Source organism: Muntiacus reevesi, chromosome 4, assembly GCF_963930625.1.
Source record: "Muntiacus reevesi chromosome 4, mMunRee1.1, whole genome shotgun sequence".
Lineage (NCBI taxonomy): Eukaryota > Metazoa > Chordata > Mammalia > Artiodactyla > Cervidae > Muntiacus > Muntiacus reevesi.
Genome location: NC_089252.1, coordinates 152584109 through 152609291, shown reverse-complemented (window position 1 = coordinate 152609291; position 25183 = coordinate 152584109). Strand labels below are relative to the sequence as shown.

Below are 25183 nucleotides of genomic sequence, written 5' to 3'. Positions count from 1 at the left end.
GCAAATAAGAAATAAGATAATAATAAAAATAAGGGAGACTTGAATACTTCACAAAAGGCAAAATTCAAAGGCATAAACACAGGAAACAGTACCAGAAATTACCAATAATCTGGGAAACGCACATTAAAACACAATGAAATTTAACTGTATAGCCTCCCAAATGACTAAAATGAAACATATTGAAAATAACTAGGCATGGTAATATAATGTGGGACTCCTGAACCTCTCATATACTGCTGGAGACAGTGAAAAGTGGAATAATCACTTTGGAAAATTTCAGTGGGATAAGAAGGAACTGGGATATGTCACATAGCTTAGTGCAAAAAGGGATATAGTTATTATATTCCTTTAAAATCAGTAAGTATCAGGGGTGGGAGGGGGGATTGGGATGGGGAATACATGTAACTCCATGGTTGATTCATGTCAATTTATGACAAAACCCACTACAATGTTGTGAAGTAATTAGCCTCCAATTAATAAACATAATTGAAAAAAAAATCAGTAAGTATAGGTATGCGTATACACTGCTGTTAAAATAAGCACATTATCAAAGAAAAAATATACTCAGTACAAATTCTAATTTCAAAGTGTTGTGGGGAAGTACCGAACAGACTTTTGAACTCTGTAGGAGAAGGTGAGGGTGGGATGTTTTGAAAGAACAGCATGTATATTATCTATGGTGAAACAGACCACCAGCCCAGGTGGGATGCATGAGTCAAGTGCTTGGGCCTGGTGCACTGGGAGGACCCAGAGGAATCGGGTGGAGAGGGAGGTGGGAGGGGGGATCGGGATGGGGAATACGTGTAACTCCATGGCTGATTCATGTCAATGTATGACAAAACCCACTGAAATGTTGTGAAGTAATTGGCCTCCAACTAATAAAATAATATTAAAAAAAAAAAAAACAAAGTGTTGTGGGATAACTTAAGAACAGAAAAATCAGCAAAAGTAAGGAAATAGAAAAAAAAGAAACAGAATAAAATTAATATGAAACACAAACAACACAACATATATTGCCTATTATAAATCAAGTAGAGATAATCCTTGAACAACATGGGTTTCAACTGTGTGGGTCGACTTATACATAGATGTTTTTCAATAAATATGTACTATAGGACTATGATCTGCAGATCTGAAGATGCAGAACCACAGATACGGAGAGCTGGCTATAAAGGTACATGCACATTTTACACTGAACGGGGGGTCAGCACCTCAAACTCCTTCCGCGTTTGTGGGTCAACTTTTCATTTCTAAGAAATTTGTTTATTTACATTAACTCATTTAATTTTTGTTAAATCACTAAGTCACATCCCACTCTTTTGTGACCCCATGGACTGTAGCCCACCAGGCTCCTCTGTTCATGGGATCTTCCACACAAAAAGGCTGGAGTGGGTTGCCATTTCCTTTTCCAGGGGATCTTCCTGACTCATGAACGGAAACCACAGCTCCTGCACTGGCCGGCAGCTTCTTTACCACTGAGCCACCAGGGCAGCCCAACTTATTTAACAGGGGCATATAAAGCAAGTGCTATTATTAATCCCACTTTATAGATGAGTATCCACAATAGACAGAGACTAAGGAGTTCCTATACACAGTTAATTAAATCTCTATGCAGGTCAGGAAGCAACAGTTAGAACTGAACATGGAACAACAGACTGGCTCCAAATTAGGAAAGGAGTACATCAAGGCTGTATATTGTCACCCTGCTTATTTAACTTATATGCAGAGTACATCATGAGAAACGCTGAGCTGGATGAAGCATAAGCTGGAATCAAGATTGCTGGAAGATCAAAAAAAAAAAAAAAAGATTGCTGGAAGAAATATCAATAACCTCAGATACGCAGATGACACCACTCTTATGGCAGAAAGTGAAGAAGAACTAAAGAGTCTCTTGATAAAGTGAAAGAAGTCAGTGAAAAAGTTGGCTTGAAACTCAACATTCAGGAAACTAAGATCATGGCATCGGGTCCCATCACTTCGTGGCAAACAGATAGGGTAACAGTGACAGACTTTATTTTTTGGGCTCCAAAATCACTGCAGATGGTGACTGCTGCCATGAAATTAAAAGACGCTTACTCCTTGAAGGAAAAGTTATGACCAACCTAGACAGCATACTAAAAAGCAGAGACATTACTTTGACAACAAAGATCTGTCTAGTCAAAGCTACGGTTTTTTCAGTAGTCATGTATGGATATGAGAGTTGGACTATAAAGAAAGCTGAGCACCGCAGAATTGATGCTTTTGAACTGTGGTGTTGGAGAAGACTCTTGAGAGTCCCTTGGACTGCAAGGAGATCCAACCAGTCCATTCTAAAGGAGATCAGTCCTGACTCTTCATTGGAAGGACTAAGGCTGAAGCTGAAACTCCAATACTTTGGCCATCTGATGTGAAGAACTGACTCATTTGAAAAGACCCTGATGCTGGGAAAGATTGAAGGTGGGAGGAGAAGGGGATGACAGAGGATGAGATGGTTGGATGGCATCACCAACTCAATGGACATGAGTTTGTGAGTAAACTCTGGGAGTTGGTGATGGACAGGGAGATCTGGCATGCTGCAGTCCATGGGGCCAAAAAGTTGGACAGGACTGAGCAACTGAACTGACTGAGCTGAAGATGAAAACAAATAACTGGTTCATTTCAAAACCCAGAAAAAAAAGTAACTGGTTCATATACAAATAAAGGTAGTTTAAATTTGTCTATCAAAAAGCAAAAGCTTTATAGAATTATATTACTAAAATTCAGCCATATTTAAGTAATAAGTAGCACATCTGAGATTGAAATCCTAGATATCTGGCTCCAAAGTCAGCAATTTTAACCATTAAAACATATTGCTTGACAATGAAGGTTAAAGGAAAAAAGAAAAAAAAACAGTAATTTAACAATAAATACACTGTCACCAATACAGATATCAAGACTTTAATCTCTATAGAAAATGAAATAATGATAAGAATATTGTACAGACTTTGTCAAAAGTCTGTTTGAATGATTTGGAAGAAATCTGATTTTATGCTTTAACACACAATGATATGAGTGAATTTTGTTAACTACAAGTGACAAAAATGAAAAAAATTAAATCCAACACATTTTTATGTAGCTTAAAAAAAAAATAAAGATTTAAGACATATGTATGGATGCAGTAACACTACATAAAAAGCAGGGAGATGACATTTAGAATGATCGGGTGAGGGGAGGTAGGTGGACCTAGGGGAGGGTGGGTGCAAGAAAAATTGTGTGGCCATATACGGGCTGTTGTCCAAATGCTGCATTTCATATTGGTTTATATATTCATGACTTTCATTATTAACAAGTTCTTAGCAAACAGTAATTTACAAAACCAACTCCTATTAAAATAACAGGACAGCTCTGATCACTATCATACAGTAGTTCTGGAAACGCTAAACGTTAGGTAAGAAATGCTGAATATTAGAGAGAAAGTTTTTTTGCTAATGTTTTGATTCTGCAAATCTAATTTTGCAAAGACAAATGGCTTTGGTAACTAAAATAACCAAGAGGCCACATTTAAAACTTTTAAAACAAACAATCCTCAGCAAAGGAATAATTCAACAATGGAATGCTATGCAGATATGGGAAAAAAAATGAATGAGGTCTATGTGTTTTCATAAGAAAGGATGTTCATGATGCATTTTTAAGTAAAAAGTGTAAGTGGCAAAATAATATGAATGATAGTATGATCTCATTTTTGTGAAAACAAACTTTTACAAAATATACAGATTCATAAAAACTTATATGACGAGCCAAAAATACATGGAAGTATATACCTCAGACTTTTAGCACTGGTCAGAAGGAGAGGTGTGACTAGACAACTACTAAATTATTTCATTAATATCTCAGTCTCTTTTAAATCATTACAATGAATTTGTTTACTGGTTTCTAAATTATAGTATTATTTTTGAAAACAGTATCTGTAACGATCTTACAGGCTAAACATTTTATCTCATTACCTTTGTCTGATATTTATGCTTAGGCACTATAATAAATGATCATAAAAATGACCTTTCCAAATACCCTAAATAAATGAGCATTATGCAAAGCTCTTTGCCAATTCAATTACGTCATTTCTATGCAATGCTCGTCTTTCAATGTTCCATTAACGCAAATGTTTAAACAATGTCTTGTCCTTTATTAATAGCAAGTGTATTATGACCCAAAACTAATTTAGACCAAAGCACTACATCTCAAACATCATGTAACAATGATAATCTGCTTACTAGAACATAAAAACACTTAAAATTACAAAAGCAAAAATAACTCTTGCAACAGCATACTATATTCTAGAATGCAAGGTGATTAAATAATCTATGCAAATATAAACTACTAAAAAGTTTGTCAAACAATAATGCAATTATCCGTAATTTGACTTGAATGTTCTACTGACATCTCATATTCAAAGCATATAAAAATGAGTTTTCTTTTGCCATCCTGAGTTTCCCTTTTTCTATTAATGTGGGCAATAACTTCCAAATACTATATTGAAACTAAACTGTATACCACAATTGGGCTCTTCCTATCTTTCCTTCAACTTTTGTATCTGGTCACCAAGTTTTGCCACTTCTTCACATCTTTCCTGGTATTGCTCCTGTTGTCAATATTATTGCTCTAAATTCATTCAGAGCTTTCTCACTTAAGAGCAACATTGTTGGAATCAGTTCAGTTCAGTTGCTCAGTCATGTCCGACTCTTTGCAACCCCATGGACTGCAGCACCCCAGCCCTCCCTACCCATCACCAACCCCCGAAGTTTACTCAAAATCATGTCTATTGAGTTGGTGATGCCATCCAACCATCTCATCCTTTGCCGTCCCTTTCTCCTTCTGCCTCCAATCTTCCCAGCATCAGGGTCTTTCAAATGAGTCAGCTCTTCACATCAGGAGGCCAAAGTATTGGAGTTTCAGGTTTAGCATCAGTCCTTCCGATGACCACTCAGGGCTGATTTCCTTTAGCATGGACTGGCTGGATCTCCTTGCAGTCCAAGGGACTCTCAAGAGTCTTCTCCAACACCACAGTTCAAAAGCATCAGTTCTTCAGTGCTCAGTTTTCTTTATAGTCCAACTCTCACACACATACATGGCTACTGGAAAAACCATAGCCTTGACTAGACGGACCTTTGTTGTCAAAGTAATGTCTCTGCTTTATAATATGCTGTCTTGGTTGGTTGTAACTTTTCTTCCAAGGAGCAAGCATCTTTTAATTTCATGGCTGCGATCACCATCTGCAGTGATTTTGAAGCCCAAAAAATAAAGTCTCTCACTGATTCCATTGCTTCCCCATCTATTCACCATAAAGTGATGGGACCAGATGCCATGATCTTAGTTTTCTGAATGTTGAACTTTAAGTCAACTTTTTCACTCTCTTCTTTCACTTTCATCAAGAGGCTCTTTAGTTCTTCTTCACTTTCTGCCATAAGGGTGGTGTCATCTGCGTATCTGAGGTTATTGATATTTCTCCTAGCAACCCTGATTCCAGCTTGTGCTTCATCCAGCCTGGCATTTTGCATGATGTACTCTGCATGTAAGTTAAATAAGCAGAATAACAATATACAGCCTTGACGTACTCCTTTCCCAATTTGGAACCAGTCCTTTGTTCCATGTCCAGTTCTAACTGTTGCTTCTCGACCTGCACACGGGTTTCTCAGAGGGAAGGTCTGGTGGTCTGGTATTCCCCCCATCTCTTTAAGAATTTTCCACAGTTCGTTGTGATCCACACAGTCAAGGGCTCTGGCATAGTCAGTAAAGCAAAAGTAGATGTTTTTCTGGAGCTCTCTTGCTTTTTTGATGATCCAATGGATGTTGGCAATTTGATTTCTGGTTCCTCTGCCTTTTCTAAGTCCAGCTTGAACATCTGGAAGTTCATGGTTCATGTACCGTTGAAGCATGGCTTGGAGAATTTTGAGCATTACTTTACTAGCGTGTGAGATGAGTGCAATTGCGCAGTAGTTTGAGCATTCTTTGGCATTGCCTTTCTTTGAGATTGGAATGAAAACTGACCTTTTCCAGTCCTATGGCCACTGCTGAGTTTTCCAAATTTACTGGCATATTGAGTGCAGCACTTTCACAGCATCAACTGTTAGGATTTGTAATAGCTCAACTATTCCCATCACGTCCACTAGCTTTGTTCAAAGTGATGCTTCTTAAGGCCCACTTGAATAGCAAATTAAAATAAGACACAAACTATCTCTTGAATGATCCCACTATCATCAGTCTCTTTTCCCTCCCATTCACCCTTCATTTGTATCCAAAATGATTCATTTTTAGGACTATCCCTTTCATCCTTTCATCTCATCCTTATTCAAGAAATTACAATGGATCTTCATTGCTGATAAGATGAAGTCCCGGCCCCTCCCCATCAATCTACCACTAATTAGTCATCCCCACTGCCATTGAGCAACACGCTCTGTAAGGCCTGAGAACACTGCTGGGCAATATGTTCTGCCCTTTGGATATGCTTAATAAATGTTCATGGAGAGAAAGTAAAAGGAGAAGGATGAAGAAAGTGAGGATGACAAAGTTGGAAGTGAGGCAGAAAAAAGGAAGACAGAAGGAGGGAGATGGAAGAGAGGAATATAATGAGGAACAAGACAATAAATTTATCAGACGAGCATGTCAGAGCAGGGGTCATACAATCAGTTGTCAGCTGCTTCGTGTGCAAATGGTTTCACCCATTCTGACAGCTGTCTTTTTGTCTTGTTTATGGTTTCCTTTGCTGTAAAAAAGCTTTTAAGTTTAATTAGGTCCCATTTGTTTATTTTTGTTTTTATGTTTATTACTCTAGGAGGTGGGTCAAAAAGAATCTTGCTGTGATTTCTGTCAAAGAGTATGTAAAACAGTAACTAGTGAGAACCTTCTGGGCACAGGGAGCCCAGCTTGGTGCTCTCTGATGACCTAAGGGAGTGGGTGGGAGGGAGGTTCAAGAGGGGGAGATAAATATATACAGAAAGTTGATCCACTTTACTGTAGGCAGAAACTCATACAACATTGTAAGGCAATTATACCTGAATTAAAAAAAAAAACCTATCAAGTACAACATTCATTCTGGTCTCTGGGCTGAGGCTGGAATTGATACTCCTGCTCTGTATTTAACCAGATGAGTTAACAAACTTTACATTCTCCAACAGCACGTAATCATCCATTTTAAAAACTAGCATGAAATCACATGAAGCTCATTCTAGACCTTCAATATTTCAAACTACTTCTTAAATACCAATAGGACTCTCAGCTCAAAGAACTGAGTGTGCCTTGAAATAAAGGATGATCATATCAGATAGACTGTGAAATCTCAATTATATTTTCTCATGACTTAAATTGCTTTCTGGATCTAGTATATGTCCTATATTACAACCCTATTGAGTTTTCTTATTAATACTACTAGCAACGATAATGGCAAACATAATATCCAATGAATGCCTACTATGTATCAGGTACTTGGAAATTACCTCATTATTAACAACTTTATAAGGTAGGTATTTTGATTACCTTTATTTGAAGAAAGTGAGGAACAGGAGGGTCAAATAAACTGTACATGCTAACATAGCTTATAAATATAATTCCAGAACATATTTTTTCAAACAGTAGTATTCCGTAACATAAAAATTCATAAAAATCTATAGTTCTCTGATTTGTCACTATTAGAAATATCAACCACTGTTAGAGAATTTGCTTAAAAAAAAGAATTTGCTTATAAAGGATTTGCTTTATAATTCTTTATTTCAAAGAGGTTCACAAGTTAATAATTAGAACCCCATCTATTAGTGATAAATGTGCAGAACATCATGGACTTGCCTGTGGCCAGCTGAAACATGAAATATAAAAGCATTATTACATCATTAGTCCTCATTACATCCCTGAATCAGCTACTATTATGGTGTACTTTTTAAAACAGAGACATGTGACACCAGTTACATAAAATTTCAACAGCCACCAAAAATAAGTGGCATAACAAAAAGATGAATTCATATTTTCTCAATATCAATTATTACATCTGAATTCCACATCACATGACCCTTTTAAAGGTCATGTGCGGGTAATACATGCAGAATGTTAAGAATTTAGTAATTAGGGTTATAATGGAAAATCCTGCCTCCTACAAAATTAAAAGAGGAGTTAGTCATGTGCATGAAAATATGGGGTCTTGTCTTCTTCGCATTACAGAACCACAGAGTTGAGCTAAAATTCTGATATAAATGGGTTTAGCTTGACCTTTTACTTTACTTTTTACTTTAGTGGCCCTCAGGGAGAAAAAAAGGGGGGGCACTGGAAACCCCCAAATTACTCCCATTAATCCTACATACAGCAAGAAATTCTAGTTTCTTCTGCTATATGTTCTCACAGGGCAAAGGGCACACTGGTAAATATTACAGAGTAAATATCCTTTCTTCCACATTCTCAAAAGTCAACCCTTGGGGCTAGCTCTGAAGATGTACAAGACAATTTCTCTAATAAGTTGAATCAAGGATTCTTGCATAAATTAAGAGTTAAAAACAAGCATACATTCATTCATAAATTCAAAACCTTTAAGATTTTTTAAATGGAGAGGAATACACATCCATTGTCTCCTATCAGCTTTTGGCACCCCAACCTCCATAGAATAGGTACATTTACATTGCCTTTCACATTTTAGGAAGTGCCTTTTCAGGTCTTAAAATCCTATCTCTTTTCAGAAATTCTAAGAAAAGTGAAACTAGGACAAACTAACCAAATGATACAAATGTAAGAAGAGTTTGGATGTACAATTACATATATTGATATAACAATGTTATATTGTATATTAATAATAACAACTGCTTGAAAAGATGCTGAAAATCTTATCAATGAGTTAAATTTATATCCTTAGCAACTAAACATGTAAATGAAATGTGACATTTCATTCTTTAAAGAAAAGTCAGTTAAGAATTCAAGCTGAACACTACATATCTCATTAATATGTAGTGAACTTATTTTGCAAGAGTGAATGACTGCTGAAATTAGAACACAGCATAACACTATTAAAATAGACACCAATTGAGAATTCTACCTCATTAATCTTGTCTTCCTATTTTCAGATGAGCTTTCATGGCAAGCCACTCTTGAACCATAGCCACTTACTATTACTTAATAGTAGATAAAATAACTCCCTCTGCTTTTCAAACTTTCCATGACTTGCTCCGAGAGCTCCATTTCCCCATATTATCTGACAATCTGCCTCATGTGGAATCATTCCAGAACTGCCTTGAGATAATTTTTAGTGCTAAGCATCCTAAAACACCTCCCAAAGTATAAAGTTAGTTCTAAGTAGGCATTTATAAGCATTACACACTACTTGGGTCTTCCCTGATGGCTCAGCAGTAAAGAATCCACCCTCAATGCAGGAGATGCAGGAGATTCCCGTTTGATCCCTATGTCTAGGAAGATCCCCTGGAGGAGGAAATGGCAACCCACTGCAGTATTCTTGCCTAGAAAATCCCATGGAGAGAGGAGCCAGGTAAGCTACACTCCAAGGGTTGCAAAGAGTCGGACACAACTGAGCATGCACACACATCCTATTTTCTCTATCCCTGAACTGATAAACTATTTTTCCACACTATTACTAAGTAACTCTTTAAAATCTTACACTTCCTGTAGTGTTATTAACTATGATTTATGTCTCGGATTTTTTGGAAAATAAAGTTATAACTCATAAAAATATAAAATGTAACACAAAGATATACTTTAACTTATTCTTTATTCCAATGTTACTGTAGTCATTACAATTTATTTCTTAAACTATATATGTACTCTTCCTGACTCTAAAATTCCTGAAACAGCTTTGGCTGAAAATAGACTTCTTATATGAAATATTCTTTGAAACTTCAATATTTGCTTAAAAAAATTTTTTAAAGAAATATTAAAGGTATTTCCCAAAGTAAATATAACAGTGAAAAACTTAGAGAGCTAATTAAAAGACAATCATTAAATGAACATAAAATGTTAAAAATTAAAACTTTATGCAATATCTTAACAGTAATTAACATCTTTATTATAGACTAAATTTTTATTTACATTGCTTTTGTAAAGGCTTTTATTAAGTCCCGTTATTTTAGTTGCTGACAAAAGTGGGGGAAAAAATCAAACTCTGAAATCACTGATAGATCAAATTCTTATTTGCAAGCAGGTATTTTGTTTATTTTATGCTACACTTCAGAATTTAACAAATTACCACTTTCTAAAAGAATATTTTTGTCAATTGTACACAAGGAAGTTATTTTATATCTAGGTACATCTGTATTTAGGAAAAAGAAGTTGCAAACTGCAGATCAGATTAGAGTGGGAAGGGAGTTTTTCTCTTCAGTTTTCTGGCTCTCTTCCAAGGAAGAAAAGCCCAGGGAAGAAGCCTCCTTAGGGAGGTCCAGAGATCTGGATGCTCTCCACATGAAACAGATGTCTGTCGCTGACCTGACCACTGGCCCAGCTCTCACTCTACCAGTAATGATCCTCACAAAGAATGGAACACCAGCAGGGACTAGCCAAGAACCTGGCCCATCCTTGTGCAATTTTCTCCATTTGTACTCATTGTAAAAGTAGACAGTCTCATGTCTTGATGTCTTTAAACAGAGCTGCTTTTGAATGCTGCAATTCTGAATTAGACTTTAATTGCAAATAATTAGAATCTTGCATCTTCTTCATGAGGAAAGCATCACGCAACTCAATACTGGCGATCAAAGATTAAAATTTACTTCACTAGCATTTGCAGTTAAGTCATGTGTTGGAAGACCAAAAGAAAACTATAAAATGAACAATCTGGCTGATTAGTAAACTAATACTTTACATAGAAAATTTTACATGTATTGCTCTCCAAAAATCTATTGAATTATTTACTTCTTTACTTTTTGAGTAATTCTAAAAGAATATCAAGTGTATAAGACAAAAATGACTATATAGCTTATATTTCATAGTCCATCATTTTAATCATTCTTTTCTATAGTCCTTCATCTTCCTTGCTCTTTTCTATGCAATAAGGGAAAAATTACAAACCAAATCCATTCATAAACATAGACATAGAAACTCTAAAGAAAATATTACCAAAACTGGTCTGATAAGAACTTAAGCCAGATTTGCCATTTGAGAATCAAATAACTGAACAAAGGGTGAAAATATGATCATCTTGGTACATGAAGGAAAAAATGTTTTGATAAAATTCAATATCCATTCATAATAAAAGTTCTTTATGAAGCAGGAGTTTAGGGGAACTTTCTTAATCAGATAAAAATAGATTTTTCTTCCTAAGAAAGGCCTGCAACATTTTGTTGTAGATATTGTGCACATCAGAAAACATCAAAAGCTTTCATTCCAAAACTGGTAATGAGGCAAGAATTTTCATCACTTCAATTTCCATTCAACATTGTTCTAGAAACCCTAGTCAGTGCAATAAGGCAAGAAAAGAAATAAAATATGGAAATAATCTTTCAAAGAAAGAAATAAAACTGTCTTATATTTTCATATACAAAACCCAACAGTACCCTGAGAATCCATCTCTGGCCGAGGCAGCCCAGGATTCCTTTTCAAAACCCCTAGCACAGATGAGTCCAAGATGTTGGGCTCTTTGAGGGTCAAACACAACTGTCCCTGAAGCAAGATCACATTCAAGTTTGGGACAAGGAGTCTTGCCCCTTCATTTTTTTCAGCTTCTCTCCGTGGAACCAAAACCCTCAGGTTACAGTTTGTATGTGAAACCACTGTTCCAAGTTCAACTTAGAAAAGACTGTTGACACACAAGTTGGAATGGTTCCAATAGCCTACTTTGCAAAACGCTTTGGATTCACAGAACTTCCATTGTAAAAGCAATAAGAGATGTGTCAGAGTTTTCCATTTAGATCAACAACTTCAAATTCTCAGCATGGAGAACTCAGAGAAGACAGAAGTAGTTCTCCTTGCTTGTGGGTCCTTTAATCCTATCACCAACATGCACCTCAGGCTGTTTGAGCTGGCCAAGGCCAACATGAATGGAACAGGAAAATATAAAGTTATCAAAGGCATAATTTCTCCAGTCAGCGATGCATATAAGAAGAAAGGACTCATCTCTGCCCATCACCAAGTTATCATGGCAGAACTTGCTACCAAGAACTCAAAATGGGTAGAAGTTGATACATGGGAAAGTCTTCAGAAAGAGTGGACAGAGACAGCCAAGGTGCTAAGACACCATCAAGAGAAGCTGGAGGCCAGTATCTGTGATCTCCAGCAGAACTCACCTGTGCTGGAAAAGCCTGGACGGAAGACAAAGTGGGCTGAACCAAAACAAGATTTCAGTGAAAAGAAATCCCTAGAGCAAACAAAAATGAAAGGTGTGCCAAAGGTGAAGCTGCTGTGCAGAGCAGATTTTTTGGAGTCCTTTGGTGTGCCCAATCTATAGAAGAGTGAGGATATCACCAAAATCGTGGGAGACTATGGGCTCATTTGTATTACTCGGGCTGGGAATGATGCTCAGAAGTTCATCTAGGAATCCGAAGTGCTATGGAAACACCAGAACAACATTCACCTGGTGAATGAATGGATCACCAATGACATCTCCTCCACGAAGATCCGGCGAGCCCTTAGAAGGGGCCAGAGCATTCACTACTTGGTACCCGATCTTTCCAAGAATATATTGAAAAGCATAATCTGTATAGCTCTGGGAGTGAGGAGAGGAATGTTGGAGTGGTCCTGGCTCCTTTGCAGAGAAACACTACAGAAGTTAAGGCATAAGAAATTCTACAGCATGGTATTTTAGACTTCTTTTTTGGGAATTTGAAACCATGTGGGTGGTAGTAACTAGGGGAAGAAACTGTTATCCTCTTTAATAAAGTTTAACAGTTTGGTAAAATCAGTAGTAAATTAAAGTAAGGTTTATCTTTTGAAAAAAAAAAAAACCAGTATAAACAGATAAACAGAATACAAAAGCAGAACAAGATCAATATAAAAATTCGCCTGCATTTTTATGCATAATAATTAGAAAATGAAATTGTTATATATAAATTTATACATTTTATGTATAATAATTAGAAGATAAAATTTAACTATATCATTTACAATAGTGTCAAAGCTGGCTAAATACGCAGGAAGAATCCAAATATACAAGACCTCTACAAAGAAATCTAGAAGACATTAAATGAGAAATTAAGCAGGACTTTATGGATATGTCATATGGATAGATTAGAAGATAATACTAGAAAGATATCCATGCTTCAAATTGATCTATTAATCCATTTAAATCCAATAAAAATCCATTTTATTCTTTTGCGGAAATCAACAATATGTATATCAAGAATAGTCAAAACTATCTTGAACAAATTTTGAATAAAATCAAGGATATGTTGTACCACATTTCAAGACTTATAACAGACCTATAATATTTTTAGGACTGCTTTTAGCTTTTCTTGTCTTGGCACAATATCATAACCAGGCCAATGGAAGAAAAAAAATATATCTAAAACAGATCCACATATATGCACACTTTTCAAAATAAACGTTATGCTAAATGTTTTAAATTCGTATGAAATATCTCAATTGATTTACATGAAATAAACTTATTTACACTGCTTTCAAAAGCTTTATTAACTTCACTATTCCTGGATTTTGACAAAAGGAATAAATCAAAGTTTGAAATGGATAAATTGAGCTCTTAATTTCAAAGATATAGTTTATTTTATGCTGCATTCCAAAGCTTAATGTATCACCTTTTCTCCAAAAGGTTTCACCATTGACAGGATTAGTCCTCTCAAAGCCTAAAGATAGTTAATCTAAGTCTCCTTCATAATACCTTAATTTTATGAATTTTATTCCCGAAAATATTCTGGAACCCATTCTAATTAGCACAATACTTAGGGTCACCAATCATCTCTACTTTGCAAAATCCAATAATCAGTTCTAAACCTTCATGTTCTTTGAATTCTCAGCACCATTTAGCCAACTAGTCTTACCTTTGAAAAATCTTTTATCACTTAGATTGGGACACTAATTCCTCAGCTTTTTTATTATCTCCCTATTTTTCAGTCTTAGTTTTCTCTTCATCTCCACAACTGCTAAAAATCAACATGCCTCATTATTCAGTCCTTGGACTTTTTCTCTTCTGCATCTAATCCATTCTGTATGCAATATTATACAAACTTATCTTAAAACATCATTTATGGTCTGGCTCCAAAATTATTATCCCAAGCTGAGACTCCTTACTGATCTTCCAAATCATATATTCCATTGCCTACCTGACTATTCTCCTTTTGGATGTCTAATTAGCACCTTAAATTCAAAATATCTAAAGGCTAATTTCTTGATATTCTCTTCTAATCCATGGTTTCCACAGACTTCCCCATCTTGGTAAATGACAATTCTATCCTTCCATTTGTTCAGGAAAAACAAACAAATATAAAACTTATAAATAATATGTGACAATTTTTACTTTCAACCCCCACCTTCACTCCATTAAGATGTACACAGTATCTGTGTGTAATTTCATGACTATTGCCCCAATTCAAGACATCATTTATCAACATGATTACTGCAATATCCTCTTAACTTTCCTTGCTTCTGCTCTCCTGCTAGCTTTGCAGCATTCCTTACAACAATCTGAGTGATATCTTTAAAAATCAGGGTGATCAGGTCACTCCTACATTCAAAATCCTACAGTGGCTGCCAGTGTTGAAGTTATAGCCAAAGCCATTATTGTGTCTTACAATGTTCTACATGTTGAGGCGGGTTCACCATGAATCTAAAATAGCTTAATTTTCAATCTCTCACTTACAAAGTCCCTCTCAAAGACCTTGAGGGAAACCTAGAAGCTTTTGTACTCATAATTTATTTATTGTTTTTCTTAAAGAAGCTCCCCCTTGTATAATCTCCAGGTCCCACAACCTGGATTCACCTACATCTAGGATCTAGCCTCCATCACCATGTTTACTTAATCTGCTACCCTCTCACCCTGCTCACAGCAACTGTACTTGTAAGGCTGGTCATGGGATGGCTTATACAGCCCCAGCACCTCTGTAACATCAGTGAAGGAGGTGATCAAATATATATATTATAAATGAATGAACAAATGAATAAACAAATCCATGTTAGGGTCAAATTGACACCTCATCCTCCAGAGTTACTGATGCAGAACAAGAACCAGAGTCTCCTCTGAGCAGTCAGCTCTTTTCTCCACTTATTCAATTCAAGCTCACCCCAGAACATGGAGCAGAGGAAAACTGCACACACATTTCACCACTGGACTCTTCTTGCGTCCCTTCTTCACTCTTCTTCTAGCACACCACAAGATGGACAGGCTTTTTATTTATTGACCCTACATCATATATTTTCTCCTTCATGCTGAATGCTATAAATGGAGTCCCCTAGGGCTAGTAGTGAATGTACTACTATAGTAAAGGAGAAAGAATTCAGAAATTTCTTCCATTTTCTTGTGGCACAAATTTAAAAGTCATAACCTGAATATCATCTTGGTCTTTCTATCTGCATTCTCTCCATCACCAAAATAAAAAACTGAGAGGTGGTCATGAAATCCAAATTTGCTAGCATGCATGCAAAAGTATTGAATACCATGACAGCAGAAAAAAATGAATTGACCGAAAATTCTGGACAGTGTTACACTAAGAACAAAATTGCTAGTTCTCTTACTTTTACCATAGCTTGTATTTTAGTTATTAATATCTCAGTCCTCTACTCACTCTGTATATTTCAGCACAAAGTTCAGCTACTAATCTTTTAATGTCAGAAATATTATCTTCATTCTATATTTACCAGTTGTTGGCATTTTCTTTTGCCCGTGCTCAATTTTTATAACACCAATATTAAAACTGCCCATCTTGGGTTTCTGCACAGTTTCCCCTCTCCAGCATTTATTCACTTAACTTCTCACAACAGTCCCCAGTTTCTCTTTGGGTATCTACCCCCATCTATTCACTTAGTCAATAGTTCCAGTTACACTCACCTGACCCTACCAGCAGAGTGATGTGGCTGATTACATCCCTGTCTCCCAATAACAGCAATTAATTCAGACCAAGTCAGGCCAAACAACATGATCAGACCCCATATCAGGATCTTTGTTTGACCTACTTGAGGAGATGACTTTCAATATCTATGGGATCAGTGTTGAGGTAAAGCCCAAACTCCTAATCCAATTATACTGACCTTCATGACCTTTCCCTTGTTTATCTCCCCAGTATTAGGTCATCCTGCTTCTGTATGAAATGCTTCTCACCCTCTCCCCGTCTAATCCCTACTCTTCTTCTGGGTTTCAGATAATGAGTTATTTTCTCAAGCAAGCTTCTACAACTTTCATATCTGAGTTAGACTCTCTTTGTATGATGCCCCAAATTATCTTCTAAATGAACCTCATCTTCCATACCTATCTGTAAGCAGTACAGTTATTTTAGTACTAACAATTTCTCAACTATTTACACAGCATGTATTATAAGCATAACATAGTATTAGTTGCTGTGAGGAATATAAAAAATTAAATAAAATATACCCTTTTGGTTTAAGGAGCAGAAACAAAGAATCTTAAAACTGAGATATAGGATAACAGAGCACATAAGAAATTTTAAAACAAGATAGTGTTAATTATGTGCAGAATAAATAGAGCAACCCCTAAATCATGAGATATTACAGAACCAGAAATTCAAAAGTCCATGATCTTAATCTGACAAAATCATGAGCAGGTACATTAACCACAGGAGAATAAGTAAGATGCTAATTACAATTAAAATGAATAGGAACTTTTAGTAGAGTAAGAAACTATACTAAGATACAGTTAGTAAAAGAGCTAAAAGCTAATAACCTCATTCACATTTTTATCTCTATAAGTGAAGAGCATCTTAAATATCTAAATAAACTTATATTTAGAGCAAAGGGATTTTATAAAAATTTGAGGAGACACCTCTCACTGTAGAGAAAACACTAAGGAGAAATTTTTTTAAAGAACAAGTGACTAAGAGTATGAAAGAAGCCAAAGGAAATATATGATGGAGACAGGGCACTGAAGAACAAGTACTGCTACAATAAAGGGTAAATGGAGATGTATTCAATTCTAACGGTGAGGCTTATATTACCGTCAAGTTAAAACACATAGAAACTTAACCAAGTTGCAAAGTGACTAAGAACACTACAAAAGAAATTTCAAAACAGGAAGTGTACCAATCTAAAACAAAGACAGAAAAATTCTTAATGGAGGTGGAAGAGAAACACAGACGCACAGTGCATTTTAAAGAAGGATTAAGAATTTCAATCTCACCTCAACAGAGATTTGATGAACACATGAACCAGAACAAGTTGACATCAGAACGCCTAGCAACAAAAAAAAGCTGCAATTTTACAGCAAGAGATAAGCAAATCTTCAACAGAAACATAAGAAGTGGTTTGGCACTATTATATTTAAGACACAGGTGTAGTTTACTTTTCAATTAGGGGTTATAATTATGATCGTTTCTTTTATACCTCGAGAAGCACAATTCTCCCCATGAATTCCCAAGTTAGTACAAAGACAACATCAAGAAAAAGACTACGCTTCAAAACTAGAAGAATGGATCATTATTCCTACCAGCGAAACATTCTCCAGTTTAAAGACAGAGTATGAAATATATCATTCCAATATAGAGGAAGGAAGATTTTTAAAAACTGTTAAATTTTGAAGAGTGGGTAGTCTTCAGGTAGTCCTTCCTGGAAAGAACTGTTGTTACTACAGTTGAAATATGAAGGATCACAGTGACTTTCCATGATACATATTTTCAAAATGCACCTGTCAGACTGGATAAACATATCCTCTGGTTCCCAACATGTGGGTTCCCTTCTTCATATCCCATTTAAAACACAATTCACCCAATGGGAATCATTAACTTCATTACAAGTAAAACTAGATAATACAAGACTTCGCAAATAAAATAGGACTTCAAAGTGCTGGGAACTGCCACAGGCATAATAACGACAACACAAAGTAAGTATCAAAAATGGCAGACTGATCCTTCTCTTTGGAATGGATTACTTAACATATGCACATTTCACTATTACAGCAAGCAGAACACACAACTGGCAAAACAGGTCAGCTAATAAAATAATGCTATACGCATAGAACAAATAATTGTCACAGCAACAGTAGGTCTTCCCCTCCCAGAAAACATGCATGAGCCAAAGATGACTACAGCTCAGGATTACTCTAAGGAACGGTGACACATGACTATAAGGAGTGCTTTGAAAAGTATAGATCCATGTATATATACAACGGGCTTCCCTGGGGGCTCAGCAGTAAAGAATCCGCCTGCCAATGTAGAAAACGCAGGTTTGATCCCCGGGTTGGGAAGATCCCCTGGAGAAGGAAATAGCAACCCACTCCAGTATTCTTGCCTGGGAAATCCCATGGACACAGGAGCCTGGCGGGCTACAGTCCATAGGGTCACAAAAAGTCAGACATGACTGAGTGACTAAACAACAAGATAGATATATATTTATTCCATGGCATTCACAGTCTCAAATCTTAATAGGTTGGTCAAATTTCACAGTTTGGGATTTTTCTTTTCTTGGGATGAAACTGAATGTAAGAACATTGCTAGTACAATAAGATGAAGAATAGCCGCTTAAGCAAATAAACTACTTTTATGAACTTTAGAATGCTGATTAACAAATCAAAAAAGAAAACCTGAAGATTGAGGCAAATAATCTGTTATTCAAATAGAAATCAATCTTGTCTAGTTAACTCAGGACTTTATTTTATTTTATTTTTCTGAACAGGACTTTAAAAAGTAATACTTGTTAAGTTTGCATCATATAGTATACACTTAATTTCAACAGAAATTTGAACACCAAAAACATGCAGGCTTCTTTTTGGGAGTGCAGGTAAAAAGGGAGATGGGAAAGAGAGTAACTTTGGATTCAGATGTACTGAATTTAAGATGCCCTGGGACATCCAAGAAAACACTGGCATGCAGCAGTTGTAACCCTGAGATTTCTTCTTAGGACAAGCTGAAGATGAACATATTTTAAGTTCTGTATCATTTAAATTAGTAGCTAAAAATTAGAGAAATACAAAGAAAATCACATAGATTACATAAGAAGTGGCATAAAGTGGTGGCCAAGAAGTGCACTTTTAAAAAATGTTTAACTTAGAAGATGGGAAAGCAATAACAACCAAGAAGAGGATGGGAAGAAAGATAAGAAAGAAAAGGACTCTGAGAAGAGACAGACAGAGCAGGATGGCAGAATGGGAATAAGACTCACCCAGCCTCCCGAGGAACACAGACCAGCTCTGATCTGCCTTGAAGAGTAAGTAATGGCAGAACCACACTTAACAGAATCCAGAGGGTTGTTTTCAATCCTATCAATCTTTTCAGGGTTTCCCTCCCCCTTGAGTTTTAATTTTGTTACTGCGTGGTTATTTGTTCTGTTCATCTCATGGGTTTTATGAGCTTATTTTGCCATTTCCACTGGATTTTACTTCTAATATGTCTGATATCTACCTGGAACCTGGCATCCACAATGGCTAAGGTTCAGCTACCAAACATAACTCATATGGCCACATGATGAGATCTGATGTAAAAAACAATTTAATCCATCAAGACTGAAGCGACTATGAATTATAGCATTTTAGAATTTTAAATAAACTTAAATCAATAGAAATATGGGAAAAAATGGCTTTTTCTTTTCCAATTAATTCTTTTAGTTCATAAGTTAAAGCTTTAGGCCTACCTACTTGAAGAATTCCCCTCAATGAGGGTTCACCTTTAGAATATATAAGATCCTGCAGGTATTACAGAACAGCAGTGTGTGAACTGGGGACGAAGAAAAAAACCTTTGATAACATTTTACTGATGACATTTACAACTCTCCATTTTACTAACAGGATGATGATTAGCAGCTAATTATTTAGGCCATTAATTGATTGCCTTTTTAGTGATTAAAAATATGTATGTTAATTATACCTAAAAATGTAGGTAATTTAAGAATTGAAAAGAATGATACTACTTTAGCATTTTAGTAGATAAACGTTTTGGGGAAATATATCGTGATTAAAAGAAAACTAAAACTCATAGCTTTCTATTTTCTTGTTATTTGTAGTTTTTATAATAAATCTAATTTAGTACAAGCTTTTTTTTTTAAATTTTTTAAACAAAAGGGCCTGGCTTTTCTTGAACCATTCTCTTTCTGATAATGAACAGATTGTGAATGCAAAACCCTGCATATCATTATGTGAAACATTTATGCATTCAGAGTGTCTACTTGGTGGCTTTCTTCTTAAGAAGCTAAACAATTCATTAAACAAGCTGCTCGTGAATGGTGGATCAGAACAAGCATAAGCTGTCTTCCGTAGAAGTCTATTGTGGAGCTGTACCCATTTGTGTTTTCTTTGAAGCCATAAAAATGAAACCCTTATGCTCATATTAAAACCATAAGAAAGGCATCTATTATGTCAATAGATTTAAAACACGGCCTTAGACACAGTGAGAACCACTCCAAAATGGCACTCATATAATAGCAAAGGTTAAGAAGTGCATTCCCAGGGAAAACCATCAAAGGCCTACATATCATTATATCCCAAAACAGATGGCAATGCAGTGTTTGGAACCATAGTTCACGGACACCTACAACCTCAAATAAATCCTTTCTAATCCCACTCTTGTCTAGATTTTATACTTTGATGGTAAGTGCAGGTGCATTTCACCATTCTTCATAGAGTGACATAAAATGATATGAGGAAGATCCATGTATATTATAAGGACACAGCTCTTAATACAACTTCTGTGCAATATACAAGTATTCTGCTAGCAACAGACTTACATTTTATAGAAACCATCAATTCCTAAATTCTAAACCATGAATAATCTTCATTAGTTTGAATTTTACAGGAAAAAAAGAGGAACATACTTCTCTCATATATTGCTGGAAATAAAAATTGATTTAAAAAAACACTTTGCAAAATAATGTAGAATTATCTAGTATCAATGTGTATACTCTGGATGGACTCAAACACAGGAGATGAGGATGAGAATTTTCACAGCAACATTTTTTTATAGTAGCAAAAAACTGCAAATAACCCATAAGCTCATTGACAGGAAGATGGATATGTGAACTGTGATATACACCCTGCAATGAAAATGAACAGCTGCTACATGTACCAACATGGACAACCCTTAGAAACAATGCTGAGCAAAAAAGTCCCAGAAAACTATCTGAAATATTTCCTTTATACAAATTTTAAAGTATGTAAAGTTGAGCAACATGTTATTGTTACTAAGGTTCAGATTTTTCAATCACTTAAATTCTGCTGAGAAAAATCATACTACTGTCACTAACAGATTAAAGTAAAAAATTTCTGATTCTTTGTTACAAATCTCAAGTACAGTGGACTCTGAACACAGCTTAGAATTGCACAGGTCCACTTTTATGTGAGTTTTTCTCACTAAATACATACTACAGTACTATGCAATTTATGATTGATTGAATCCATGGGTGTGGAGCTGCATATAAGGAGCATTAACTGCAAAGTTATACATGAATTTTCAGCTGGGCAAGGGATCAGTAACCCTCACGTTTTTCAATGGCCAACTCTACTGAATACTTTTTTGAATGTAAACTTAATGTACAACAAAATTGCCTATAGATAATTTCTAATGGATCCCTCAGGTCAAGAAAATTTGTTTAAAATATCACATATATCAAAATTTAAAGAAAATACATAAATTCTAAATTAAAAAAGATAAAAATAATATTGCGATTTTACCATAAAGAGTTTTACTTCACAGTTTACCTGAAACATCACAAGGCTTGTGAGACTGCAGAAAATAGTTCCTCTTTAATTCCTGTCTGTATATAAGATGTGGCTTGTTATGATCATCTTCATGTTCACTCCCATCTGCCTTCATTATAGGTTCTAAGAAATATTCACCATCATGTGCTTTAAATGTTCCCATCTGGAAATAAAGAAAATAAAAATGAATTTTCTTCTGTCACTAAGTAGAAAAAGTGTGCTGTCCCACAGGTTAAAATGAGGACACAGAACAGGATAGCCAGGAGTTCATTCACTAAAGTCATCAACTGAACATAATGTTTCCTTTCCTGGCTCACGTCTTCTTCTTATGTATAAGTCACAGAGAATGAATAATATTCCAATAAACAGAGTTGAAATGACAGGCATTCCAGCTATAAAGAATAACATAGGCAACAGCATCAAAATGGCCAAAAGCTTAGCACATTCTAGAAGTGAGAAAGCCTGTTTGACTTGGTCTATGTAAGGTAATAGTGTGAGACAAGACTTAAAAGGAAGGCTAGGGTCAGATAAAAGATCTTGAGTGTGATGCTAGCAATTTAAAATTCGTGAGAAGTTGAGAGTCAATGAAGAGTTTTCACAAAGACCTGTCTCCTGAACTCCAGAATGCAATATCCAACTTGCGTTTTGACATCTCCACTTAGGTCAACAGTAGCATTCTCAACCTCAGCATGTCCAAATCAAACTCTTTATTTTCTGTCCAAACCTGCTATTCTTCAATGCGCCCTCTTTCAGTAGATGGCAACAGTATTATTCAGATTGCTTCAGACAAAAGTCCTTAAAGAAAAATGAAGGATGGCTCTCTCTCAAATCTCACATTCAATTCATCTGCAAATCCAAATGGCTCAACCTTCAAGCTATAATTGAAATCTAACCACTTCTCCCAAATTTTACCACTATATCCATGAACTAACCTAACTTTCTCTCCTTCCTGAACCAAATCAATAGCCCTCTACCGTCTCTACAGAGGAGCCACAATAATTTGTCTTTAGTCGAGAACATGTTGCTCTCAAATGAGAATAAAAACAAAAAAAAAGTATTATAACTTTTCAAACCACTCAGTAAGACCCAAATTCCTTATCATGGTCCACAATGTCCTGCACGATCTTCCCACTCCTTCCCACCACCCCATCCCTCCAAATACACAGACAACCAAGAGCTCTGACTTCATCTTCTGCTCTTCCACCTTGGCTCACTCTTGAGCTCCATTCCTGATGTCTTTGCTATTCTTTAAACATGACAAGTATTCTCCTAGCTCAGGACCTATGACTTACTAAACCTGCCTCAAGCACTTTTCCCAGCTGGCTCCCTCTATGACTTATTTCAGGTCCCTGCTCAGCACTCATGACCCCATATATTAAAATGTTACCCAGCCTCCTATGTCCATCCCCACTATCCAGTTTTATTTTTCTTCATAATGCTTATCACTACCTGATAGATTACTATTTATAGGTGTTACTTGTCTGACACCATCCACCAAAATATAAGTCCATAAGAGTAGAACTTTGTCTATCTTCTCTGCATGCCTGACAGGCCTGCCACATAGCATTTTGGATAATATATATTAAAGGAATGAATAACACTGTAGGCAATAAAATTTAGTCTAGTGACACTGTGTGTTAAAATACTAGAATTTATAAGGTAGAAGCTATAGCCCAGAAGGAAGGTAACAAAATCTAAATTACGGTGACAGTGATGGTACAGCAGCTGGAAGAGAAAGACTACATGATGTCAGTGCCTAAGGAAAGCAGAAAAACAGACAGTGAGAGGAAGAATTTATGACAGAGATAATTTTCTGGGAAAATATTATTTACCAAAATGACTTCAGAAATGGTAAAAATCCAACAAACCTCTTTACTACCAAACAATAGAAAAAGGTATCAGAGTTACATCATAGAAACTCCTAGCCTTGATAATTTCATAGAGGAATCCCACCAAACCTAGCAAGAGCAGATAATTCCACTGTTATTTTCACCGTTTCAAAATATGAAAAAAAACACTAGTTATTTTTATGAATAGTGCAAACACATGGTAAAACCTAGTAAGGCAGCACAAAATCAAAACATCTACAAAAAAAGCCAAAACAAATATAGGACAAGCTCATATATGACTATCAAGCTAAAAATCCTAAATTATATAAGCAAACAAAAGTCAGTAACATGGGAAAATGACCAGATGGAGTTTATCATAAGAATATAACTATGGTTCAACACTGGAAATCTTAATTCATCATAGCCACTTACACAAATGTGAAAAAAAATCACAAGCTTTTTGAAAAAAGTCAACATGCTTGATTTTAAAAACATCAATAAAATATAAATAGATAGATGCTCCCTAAACAAGATAAATTCTATCAGAGCCCAAAGACAGTATCATGAATAACAAGGATATACGCAAGGCACTCCCACTTAGCTCAGGAATACAAGGATGCCCAGTATCACCTGTTCTAGATAACAGAATTAGATAAAAGATTAGAAACAAAAAATTGGAAGAGTTAAAACTGTCTTCATCAATGTACACCTTAACAACTAAAAACCGAAAAACTACTATAAAAACTAAATGAATTTAGTGACAGAATATACAGATTACATAGTATTCACATATATAAAAAACAATGAGAAGATATTATGGAAGAAGCAATCCAAATTACAAATGAAATATGATCCAGAAACACCACCACTGAGCATATACTCTGAAAAAAACATCAAAAAAGACACACGTACCCCAGTGCTCATAGCAGCACTACCTATAGTGGTCAAGACATGGAAACAACCTAAAAGGCCATCAACAGATCAGTGGATAAAAAAGATGTGGTACGTGTGTATAATGGCATATTATTCAGCCATAAAAAGAAATGAATTTGAGTCAATTCTAGTGAGGTGGATTAACCTAGAGCCTGCTATGCAGAGTAAAGAAGTCAGAAAGAGAAAAACAAATACAGTGTATTAACACATATGTACAGAATCTAGGAAAATGGTCTTGATGAAGCCATTTGCAGGGAAGGAATGGACATAGAGATGTAGAGAATGGCCTTGTAGACGTAGTGGGGGAGGGAAACAGATCTCTTTCTCTAGTTTGGTGAGGCTAAATCATAGAGAACAGGCATTTATTACAGTCTCAGTAGCTAACTCTGAAATATACAGCAGATATCATTCATATACATTCATCATTTATTTCTACCTACCAATAACTCTGAGGCAAGTTGTTATTATCCCTACTTTCCAGGTGAGACAAAGGAGGAACAGTGAGGTTAAGCACCTTGTCCAGGTCTCACACCTAGTAAGGAACAGGATCATGGTATGAACCCAGGTAGCCTGGCTCCATAGTGGGTGCCTTAATACAGTGCACTGTGTTCGTGATCGGACATCAATTCTGATAAACCCGCAAAACAGCTGACAAATATTTAAAGAGCAGGCAGAGGTCGAGGGACTAAAC

At 35.8% G+C, this 25183-nt stretch overlaps 1 protein-coding gene and 1 pseudogene across 1 annotated transcript in view; one reads left to right on the top strand and one right to left on the bottom strand.

Annotated features, from left to right (window-relative positions):
- The window catches only part of ADAMTS20 (ADAM metallopeptidase with thrombospondin type 1 motif 20), a 194942-nt gene that overhangs the window by 153131 nt on the left and 16628 nt on the right, over nt 1-25183 (bottom strand). Inside the window, exon 3 of the mRNA XM_065932168.1 lies at nt 21731-21893. Coding sequence (XP_065788240.1) covers nt 21731-21893 — 163 coding nt within the window. The remainder of the gene's footprint in view (nt 1-21730; nt 21894-25183) is intronic.
- Nucleotides 11709-12708, top strand: LOC136167201 (nicotinamide/nicotinic acid mononucleotide adenylyltransferase 1 pseudogene; annotated as a pseudogene).